This window comes from Oreochromis aureus, linkage group 11 (assembly GCF_013358895.1).
Source record: "Oreochromis aureus strain Israel breed Guangdong linkage group 11, ZZ_aureus, whole genome shotgun sequence".
NCBI classification, from domain to species: domain Eukaryota; kingdom Metazoa; phylum Chordata; class Actinopteri; order Cichliformes; family Cichlidae; genus Oreochromis; species Oreochromis aureus.
Window position 1 is genome coordinate 25,118,762 of NC_052952.1, and position 10,398 is coordinate 25,129,159.

At 36.2% G+C, this 10,398-nt stretch overlaps 1 protein-coding gene across 2 annotated transcripts; it reads right to left on the bottom strand.

The window, feature by feature from the left end:
• Positions 1 to 1,584: 1,584 nt before the first annotated feature.
• On the bottom strand, positions 1,585 to 10,058 carry LOC116313761 (meprin A subunit beta-like). 2 transcript variants are annotated; one of them, XM_031731549.2, is made up of 20 exons: positions 9,993 to 10,058; positions 9,775 to 9,879; positions 9,415 to 9,433; positions 9,274 to 9,312; positions 9,127 to 9,152; positions 8,940 to 9,024; positions 8,440 to 8,557; positions 7,326 to 7,504; positions 6,807 to 7,025; positions 5,541 to 5,702; positions 5,130 to 5,360; positions 4,549 to 5,001; positions 4,288 to 4,461; positions 4,065 to 4,170; positions 3,796 to 3,840; positions 3,648 to 3,692; positions 3,472 to 3,516; positions 3,288 to 3,332; positions 3,112 to 3,156; positions 1,585 to 2,405 (listed from the first exon to the last, which is right to left on the bottom strand). In XM_031731549.2, the coding sequence occupies exons 2-20, from the start codon at positions 9,841 to 9,843 to the stop codon at positions 2,327 to 2,329; spliced, it is 2,184 nt and encodes a 727-aa protein (XP_031587409.2). In that variant the 5' UTR covers positions 9,844 to 9,879; positions 9,993 to 10,058; the 3' UTR covers positions 1,585 to 2,326. The 2 variants fall into 2 exon arrangements, with proteins under 2 accessions (XP_031587409.2, XP_031587410.2); XM_031731550.2 differs by lacking the exon at positions 3,288 to 3,332.
• Between the last annotated feature and the right edge of the window lie 340 nt (positions 10,059 to 10,398).

Genomic DNA, 10,398 nt, shown 5'->3' on the forward strand with positions numbered 1-10,398 from the left:
TTGCATAGAGGATGCATGTATCGCAAACCCTGAAGGTCTTTAGGCTATACTTGTCGGACTTGTTTGGCATGAACAAAGCTGTTCGTCTCTGGTGACACAATCACTGGGGACGAATCACTGCCTGAAACCTAAATGAATGTTGTCTGTTAGTTATTGTTGTGTAAAATATTATTCTTAAGCGGTGACACTCTTTATGGTCCATTAGGTATATATTCCTGACAGTTGATAAGAATCAAAGGTTCACATGAAATTCCATAGGAAATGAATGGGGGTCATTTTTGACTCATTTATGGAAGTTTGTGGTAGTAAAACAACAAAAACAAAAATGTTGTAAAATGTACAAAAGGTAATTTAAATATGTAAATGGCATGATATCAAAAACAATTTTTAAAAATGAAATAGCTAGAATATGAAATAATTAAAACTTTTCATTACAAAAGTATTGCAAGCAAAAAAAACCCCACAGGGTCATTTTTGACTCACTTATACATCCAAGGGTTAAGTTAAAATCCCTGCATTGTGAGTGATCCTGAGTGGAGTTGCATGATGTCATAGTTTAGTCACGCATATCTCCTGCATCACTTGAAAGCCAAAAGGTATCATATACAAAAATAATGTCACAGCTTAAGATTTTTTAGGAAGTGACTAGTAATCAACAAAGGCATACAAACTTTGCAGATATTTGTTATACAATAAAGATGTGATTATTAATGTTTTATTGCACTACTTACTGCATTGCAATGAAGTATTACCATATGGAAATACTGCATTTTGGCGTAGCTGTGTGCCTGTGTGTGTTTGATAGACATAATGCCTTATAATGCCAAGTGACATCAGCCCCACCTTTTGATGGTTTGTTCTGGATCATTCAATCATTTTACTGAGGTAGAGAAACATCATGTTAATACATATGTAAAAAGCTCATTACAAACATCAATCTCAGTACAGACATTACTCTAATCCAATCATCTTCTTGTCCCTTTTTGAACTAATCAACCTGCACTCAGTGTGGTCTCAGTGCCCTCCATTCTGCCTTTCAGATTCTTGTTTATGCAATGCACTTCCTCACCATACCCACCATACCCAAGTCATTCAGAGATCCAGTCTTCATCTTCGTCTTCACTGCTACCAGTGTCTAGACCCTTGGGGATCCTGTCCTAAATCCTATCACCACTGGGATTCCATGCTGCCATGATGAGTCCTTGGACTCTAAATCACCAAAATAATTAATTTCTCTATCTTAGTAAATTATGTTCACCACTACTAAATGATCTGTGCATTTTAAAATCCAAGTAACACTGAAAAAATCATGAACTACGAATGTTTGTGTGTGGTGGAGCTGTGGACCCTGGGTCAGCTGCAGGGGAGGGGTGGTGCAGTGGGTTCAAGGGGTGGTGCCAGGGAGGCTGGAGGTAGAGGTGGAGGTGATTGGGCTAATGAGATTTTCCTTTTTATAGTGAGATGGGAGAACAGAAGGGGGGAGTGTGTGCAGCCAGCTGAAAAGTTGTCGTTCATGGGTGCCAAACCAAAGAAATTATATGTGTGTAAAATCAATAAAACTAAATTGATCACAAGAACAGTGTGTTCTCTTCATTTACATTTTGTTTTAAAGGGTATTTATTTATTTATTTTTGTTGAACATCAGTACGCCAACATCCAAGAAAGAAAATTATAGCTAATCATAGTAGTATAGTCCCCCCCAATATTATAGTAACTTCATACTATGTGGACTGCTCATGATTGAAAACTGCAGTAAACAAAACTGTCATATGATTATAAATTGATATTGGTCAAAAGCAGCTTAAAAGCTACACATATTTTTTGCTTGCTTTATTTTAGTCACTATATTGTAGAACAAAATGAAAACATTGTTGCAAATGATTATTATTAAACCAACAACCACAATGAAAGGTTTCACCACCAAAAAAGCAAACCACTACATTGGAAACATCCATCCATCCATTCGCTTCCGCTTATCCTTTTTTCAGGGTCGCAGGGGGCGCTGGAGCCTATCCCAGCTGTCATAGGGCGAGAGGCGGGGTACACCCTGGACAGGTCGCCAGTCTGTCGCAGGGCCAACACACCGGGACAGACAACCATTCACACTCACATTCACTCGCACATTCACAGCTAGTGGCAATTTGGATTATCCAATTAACCTATCCCCACGAGCTGCATGTCTACATTGGAAACATCTATAATAAATCAAAAAGGAATGGATAATTATCAGGTCATACAGTAGCAAAATCCAAAAATAACAAAAAGTAATCTGGCAGAGTATATTGCTCTGCTCATGTAAAGATTCCAGATGTGGATGAAATACACATCAGGGTATCAAAAGCAGCAGCGCTAGCAGAAGTGTGAGGAAAGGAGAGGCCATCATACCAGGAGAGAATCCAAAAATGCTAAAACACAAAGAAAAGAATTAAGGAAATAAATGATGCACAGATAGCTTATGATAAGTTATACATTTCAGAAGAAGGTTTACATCGCCATCAGCACTCTTGTGTTTTACTGGGCATAATCTATGTGTGCTGCAAGCTGCAACAAATAATACACTCAGTTGTCTTGTAATTTTACACATTAGTACTGAAAACAATTCATTATTTTAGCAAAGGCGAATTACAGGCATTCTGATTGGCTGGTGACTATATTCTTATGGGCCACTGCATAAATCATTATTACCCCATGCAAGAAATACATGGGCTGAGATAAAAGACTTTAATATTAGCATTACTAGTGTCATCATCATCAAGGTCCTGTGTAAGTCAAAGCATTATATGGTATGTATGTGAAAGTAACACAATTTCAAATCCTGCATCAAATATTGAAATGATTACAGCTTCCTTTCTTCTTCTTTTGTCTACTCCATTAAGTGTTCACCACTGCAGATCAGCTTTCACCATCTCACCTTATTCCTCCATTGGTACACCAAGTCTCTGCATGTGCTGCTTCACTACAAGTTTTGCTGATGACTATCCTTAAATAAAGCTTTTTGTGTTGAACACAAAATTATAGTATGTTCAGCAGTAGAATGTCTAAAATTTCAGGTACAGTAGAGTTTACAGCTTGTGATAACAACACAATCTTACAAATGGAAGATTGCTGTACCTGTCATCTGTTGTCTCTGGAATTGGAGTTGTGGTAGGTGAGATCCTGTAAACATCAAAGTATTTTTAGCAGGTAGGTTAGAATCTTTTATATGTGTGAGAGTTTTAGTGTTTCTAGTTGCAACAACACTTTCTATTTATTAAAAAAACAGAAAAAGTTTGAGAAATGTGGAGTACCTGTCATCTGTTGTGATTGGAGGTGGAATTGTGGTAGGTGAGATCCTATAAGCAACAAAGTATTTTTAGCAGGTAGGTTAAAATCTTTTATATGTGTGAGAGTTTTAGTGTTTCTGGTCACAAGAAACACATTTTATTTATTTAAAAAAAACAAAACAGAAAATGTTTGAGAAATATGGAGTACCTGTCATCTGTTGTGATTGGAGGTGGAATTGTGGTGGGTGAGATCCTATAAACAACAAAGTATTTTTAACAGATAGATTAAAATTCTTATATGTGTGAGAGTTTTAGTGTTTCTGGTTGCAAGAAACACTTTCTATTTATTAAAAAAACAGAAAATGTTTGAGAAATGAAGAATACCTGTCATCGGTTGTGTCTGCAATTGCAATTGTGGTGGGTGAGATCCTAAGAGTGTCAAAACATATTTTTCAGAGGTATCTTTAAAATCTTACATGAATAACAATTCTGTTTCTGTTTAACAGAAAAATGTTCGATAAAATTGGAGTACCTGTCATTTGTTGATTTTGGAGTTGGAATGGAGGTGGTTGAGATCCTGTAAAAGCATTTTTGAGAGGTCTATTAAAACTTTCATGGGTGCAAAAGTCACTGCAAGAGTTTCTAGCATTAGCGTGCACTAGCTTTCAGATCTAGTAACAACAGACATTCTTACAAACTGCTTACTGCTATTTTCTTATGAATTTGTATATTTCCCATCATATATTGTTTCATATGATATGTTTTCTCTTCATATGAATCTTAATTTAATAAATTGTGTACCGTGATGAGCAAGGTCCTTTATGCTGGTCTCCAGGAGGATGTGTAATATTCACTGTTCTCACTTGAGGACATGGCAGTGAACTTCCATTAACTAGAGGTGTGAGATCTATTGAAAGAAGAAATTTAAAATATGTACCTGGAAACGTGCATCACTTCATGCATTTCTGTTGTAAAAGTTTTAAGTACAGTATTTAAGTTTAGCAATGAAAATATTTAAATTTACCTTTAACACTGAAGATGAAAATGGTGCTCGCTCCCTTGATGTAATTTCTGGATTGGATGTCTTCCAAAGATGCAAAATTATTTCTACCATACAGGTTATTGGCATAGATCAGTTCATTGTTCTCATTAACAATTTGAGTTCCAACATCACGAGGTCTGCCCCAAGCAGGAACACCTATTTATAGAAAGCATTTGTAACATAGTGGTTAATAATTTAGTTAGTGCATTTTTTAAGCATTACTTCATGTTTCTGCAAACGTACCACTGGTGGTGAGCAGATTTGGGTCAGTGGTGAGACTCATTTGCCTTGACATCTGTAGCTGGATGTTGGGGTTCTGATCCAACATTTGGACAGTAAATTGCCTTTGTGGACAAGGCCATTGCAGTTGGTCATCATAGACACCAGAGACAAGTTGGACATATACTCCAAAATCTGTCTGCCTTAGATATAACGCTACCCGGTAAGCATAGCCCTCACTGGAGTACTGCCTTGGGCTATATATCAGGGTTGGAGTATGAGTAGTGTTCCAAAATCTCTCAAAATCATTAATCTGCCAGGTTCCATCTGGACACTCAAGCTCTGAGAGATTGATGTCATCAATAGAGAAGCCGCCTGTAGAGTTTCCTGCTCCTTTACGAACCTCAAACTCCACCTGGAACTGCTTAGTGGCATTTAGAGGAACATGGTGGAGAGTCCAGTGAGATGTTGGTGGTCCTGAAGGGAGAATTTTTGGAGTAATAGGTGAATGTGAAGTATGTCTTTATGACAAAATGTGAAATGTGAAACATTTATACTTTCTCCGGAGAAAATCATCATATATAATCACACAAATGATTCATTACCACTGATCTGTCCCATGAGGTAGAGAGTTCCTGTGGAGTCCCATTGATCTTGAAACTCTCTGATCCAGATGTTAAGTTCATCTGACTTGCTCCCATTGTGGTAATAGTAGAACTGCAGACATTGGACATGACACTCCCTCTGGGGACTCATCCTCTTTGTCTCCAGCCAGGCTGAGTCACCCTCCTGACCTGATTCTGTGCTGGCATACATGAAGTAACCTGCATCCTGACCTACAATACAGTTCAAAATTATCTTACATCAGATCTTTAAGTCTTAAGTATCAAAAGTATTTATTATTATTGCTGGCAGTTTACTTTTGATGTTAACAATGCTGAGGTGGAAGACTAGGTTTTCCATTTAGAACTGTATATTAAACACTGCAATAAAAAATGGAATATTTGAAACCTTACCTTGACCACCATTTCCACTGGGCAGATTGGTGTGGTCAGAGCTGGGACCACCATAAACACCAGTTACCATTTCCCAGCCATTGCCACTCTTTGAACAGCGGTTCATTTGACACATGGTCCCATTAGTAAAGCCACAGTACATCTTGAAGGCAATGGATGAGCCTGTAGAGATGAATTAAAAGTGCAAGTTTTTTTTTCCAAGGAAGATTGGAGGGAAAAGGCAAAATTGTCAACTCACAAAACTGTAGTCATCTCAAGTGAGTGAATTGTTTCGACGTGAGCAATTTTCTATACACATTCCGCACTTTAGGCTTAGTTAATTATTTACAATGAACAACAGAAAGTTGCTCATTAGAGTACAATATCATTGGTACTCCAATGAGCAACTTTCTGTTGTTCATGATATTGCTGAAATTGCAGCCTGAATATAGCAATCCCGGCATGTTGATTTTTGTATGAATTAAACAAATGGAGTGAGATTATTTGCTGATTTTAAATTGGCCATATGTGCGAATATGAGCATGGTTGTCTGTTTGTTTAAACTATTTTCAAATCATAATTGTGACTTGTTGAACTTTTCTTAAGACAAATAGACTCTATCATTGTGCCAGTTCAAAAGGTGATCATAATAGATATTTTGGAATTCAATAATATATAAATTTATGCCCTCCTAAGTTTAAATGAGCTTAGTAACTCTAAAAACAATATAAAAACTATCTACAAATGTGAGTGTGAGAAAGAAAACTGTTACTTTCTATTGGTTGTCAGGAGTGTTGTGTGGAGACGAGGAAAAGTGACCCAAACACAGGACTCATGGATAGTGATGAACTGAAGATGGGTTTATTATAAAGAGTGGCTGAACAAAAGATAAAGGAACACTGACTGGCTGGATAACTGAACACAGATGGGAACAACAATAACATCAATGACACGACGATGAACTGATGGAAACTGAGGACTTAAAAACACGCTGGATGATGAGTGATTAGAAACCGGTGAGTACACAGCTGAATTTAATCTGACTAATGATACATGGAAATAACTGGAACACAAAACACAGGCTGGCACAGAAAACAGGAAGTGAGAAACATGAATGTGGGAAATAAACTGAACCTGACAAAACAGAAAACACTGGGTCAACAACCCAGGAAACCTGACAATTGGTTAAGGCCGCAATATTCTCATGGTGTTCTTAGTAACTTTAACCAATAATCCCGGAGTATTCCTGAAACTGGATGCGGATCCCCATAATCTTTAAGCACTTACTGCATTTGTAGAGTAGATTCAGCTCCTGAACATCACTAGTACTCATTTCCACTCGTTGACCAATCAGATTCTGGAATTTGCGATCTTTGGTGATGATTGTAGATCCATTGCCATTGGTGAAATCATCTTTGCCATAGTGCATCACTGACAAGTAGTCATATGGGACTCCATTGGTGGTGCTCTCATTACTGCCAACGATTCTAAAGTTGCTCTTGTAAGCTATAAAAATCATATACAAAAACCAAACATCAAATACAGTATACTCCACTGAAAATATTTTGATAACACGAGAGAAGGTCAAATCATAAAATGAAATATTTTGTATACTCACTATAGTGATTTCATTGATTTTATGACTCAATCTCAGATTATTAAATAGTTATAATTTTATTTTAACCATTTCAGAGTGGTTATTACATTTATGCAGACTGTTTTATACAGCTTTAAGATAAGTATTTGAATAGAAATACAGAACAAAGACATTAACATTGTTATAATTAGTATAATTGTTAACCAAACCTTCTAGGATGTTTTCAAAGTTAATCGTCACATAATCATCTCTGTCATATCTGGACTGTTCATGGTAGAAGCCAAGAGCATGAAGGAACTCATGTTCAACAATGGCAATGTAACCACAGCCTGTTCCAATGGAGAGTTCCTGTCCATTGGAAAATATTCGTCCAATGTATGACCAACATCTGAAATGAAAGGCAGAACACTGATAAATATTTGTCCCACAACTGGTTATGTATTCTGTAATTTATTTAGTGTAATCTATAAAATCACAATTAAATAAATCAGAAAAGGAATAACAAAAACATAACCATTCTTAAAAGTTTCACAGTATTCATCTTGTTCTTTTGCTAGAACTGTATATCCAGGGGTGCACATAAGTGGTCCGCAGGTGCACATACGCTGTCAAAATAAAAGACGCGCACCAGATAAGAAGTTGCAACGCGCGTTTGCGTACATAAGATTTTCTGGAGGAGGACAGACATTTGTTTAGAACTCTTAAAAATGTCGAAGAAGCAAGCTCCTTTAAGCAATTACTTTGGTGTTCCTCCACCTCCAAAGAAATGTCAGAAGGAGTCCGAACCGCAAAAGAAGCGCGTATTCTTGGAAAAGTGGTTGCAGGAGGTGAGCGGGCTTCGAACAAATGATGAATGCACAGAGATGTGGTGCAGAATATCCCGTTTTTGTCTGCTAGAGTGGAATCTAGCGGCACCACTTTTCCGAGAATATGCGCTTCTTTTGAGGTTCGGACTCCTTCTGACATTTCTTTGGAGGTGGTGGAACACCAAAGTAATTGCTTAAAGGAGCTTGCTTCTTCGACATCTTTAAGAGTTCTAAACAAATGTCTGTCCTCCTCCAGAAAATCTTATGTACGCAGACGCGCGTTGCAGCTTCTTATCTGGTGCGCGTCTTTGATATTGACAGCGTATGCGCACCTGCGGACCACTTATGTGCACCCCTGTATATATCACAAATTAAACTAAAGGAACAAAAAGTCTAATTGAAAAATCAGCATAGTCATTTTTAGAATATTTATGCTAATTGCGGCTAAGTAGGAAATTTTATTTTTAAAAACAACAACAACAACAACAACAACAACAAAGAGCAGAAAAAAACATACCCATTTAACTGTTTGACAGAAATGTAATAGTCCTCAGAGTCTCTTGGTTTGAAGTCAATGCATGATTTCAGTCTGAACTGGTCAAAGGCTCTCAGAATGACTCCTTTAGAATTAATGTCTACCATTGTTGTGTTATAGAGATTAAAAGAAAAGAAGAAGATATTTTAGACAACCAATAAAGGTCCTTTGCCTGCCCATGCATTTTGCTCTAAGGCGCTAAAGCATACAGTTATAAACATTTTTTCCGGTTTTAGCAAAGGCGTGGGTGGTTACTTTGCATAACTGGATGGTACAAAACTATTAAATTAAATTAGCTCTGTTCACTCGCAGATGCTGCTGTTTTGGTTTTTTTTCATTATGTGGCTTCTACGTGTCAAAAGCGTCCAGCTGACATGGGAAAAAAATGCATTCTCCGGTATGACATCACAAAGATATGTTCCCATAGAAATAAAGAAATAAAGATTTCTTTCAGGTGTATTTGTAAGAAAACACATATTTACCAAGGTCATTATTTAAGAGGTAGGGGACTGGAGATGTCCACAGGATGTTTTCATTAATGATGGTACTCCTCTGCTTGCCTATAGGCTAAGGTATAAGAAACATGTATACTGTGACATAATGCAAAGTTACTATGCACACAGATGCTTTTAGAATAAATAGATTTTTATCTTTGTAACAAAGACTCACCTCCAAAATATCATCATGTAAAAATTCTAAGATACAATTTAAAAAATGAGAAACAAGTTACTAACATTCAAGTACAGTTGCATGAAGCCAAAAGAACAAAAATCTCCTTATAAAAAGGTTTAGTTATAAGTACATGTTGAACTTTACCCTTGTTTATTTCAGGAATGTCCTTCACTTCACCAACATCTACAAAAACAGATGAGGCACTTTTGTATACAGTTTTTTAAAATATTTTTTAAAAAATGAATTTCATCAAATAAAGTGGAAAATTAATAAATTAGAACTTACCCACTATTTCTAGTCCATTCTGTAAAAATATCAAAGTAGTATTAAAATAAATGTTCCATCATTTAACATACTTTATGTAGTACTGTGAATAAATGTTTTTTCTTTTTTCTTTTTTTTCCATTTTAAGCTTTGATAGAAAACACACTATACTTGTTGGTCAACATGCAAAATTAAAACTTTGTTTTTCTTTTTGAAAAACCAAAATCATTGTTAGTAGCTGATATTTAATATTCAATATTAGTGTTAAACATCTTGATTACAAAACAAACCAGACAAATAACTTTAAAAAATCTCTTTAAGTTCTCTTTGCATATTGTTATTCACGATTTCTGAAATATCACTATGCAACTAATCACTTACTGGGTTTAAGGAGAATGCTTCAGAAATTGCCATGATGACAAATATAAAAGCACATCCTTTCATCCTCATGGTGCGTCTTTGATGAAACCTAAATCAATAGAGATTCTACCAAGAATGAGGAAAAAGCAATCACAAAATTAAAAAATATATAACTATTAAAGATTTGTATATATCAAACTTTATGTTTGTTCTCATAGAAATATGAAACTTGTCTTTACCTTGTGCCACACTTGTCTCTTCCTCATCTGCATGAGAAATTGTGCCTGTGACAGGAGTGTTAGAACCAGTTTTATACAACTAAAGCTACGTGCTTGACACATTAGGGAGTCACGCATATTCTATCTAGATTTGGTCCTGCTTTAGCCCACGTCATCAGTTCCTGTTATCTGATGTCTGTGACATTAACAAATCCTGAGTATTTGCATTACTTAAAGACATTCCACTTCACACCTAGTTTTTACCAGGAAAACATGAACAACAGTTGATAACAATAATAGACTCAACATTTGACTATATGTCTTTTACTCTTAGTGGAGAACATATATTTTTTTCTGTGTGTAATTGATAGCTGACCTAAGGTACTATACCGTCTTTTCTCTGTCTCTGCTGTGAAACAAATATTTT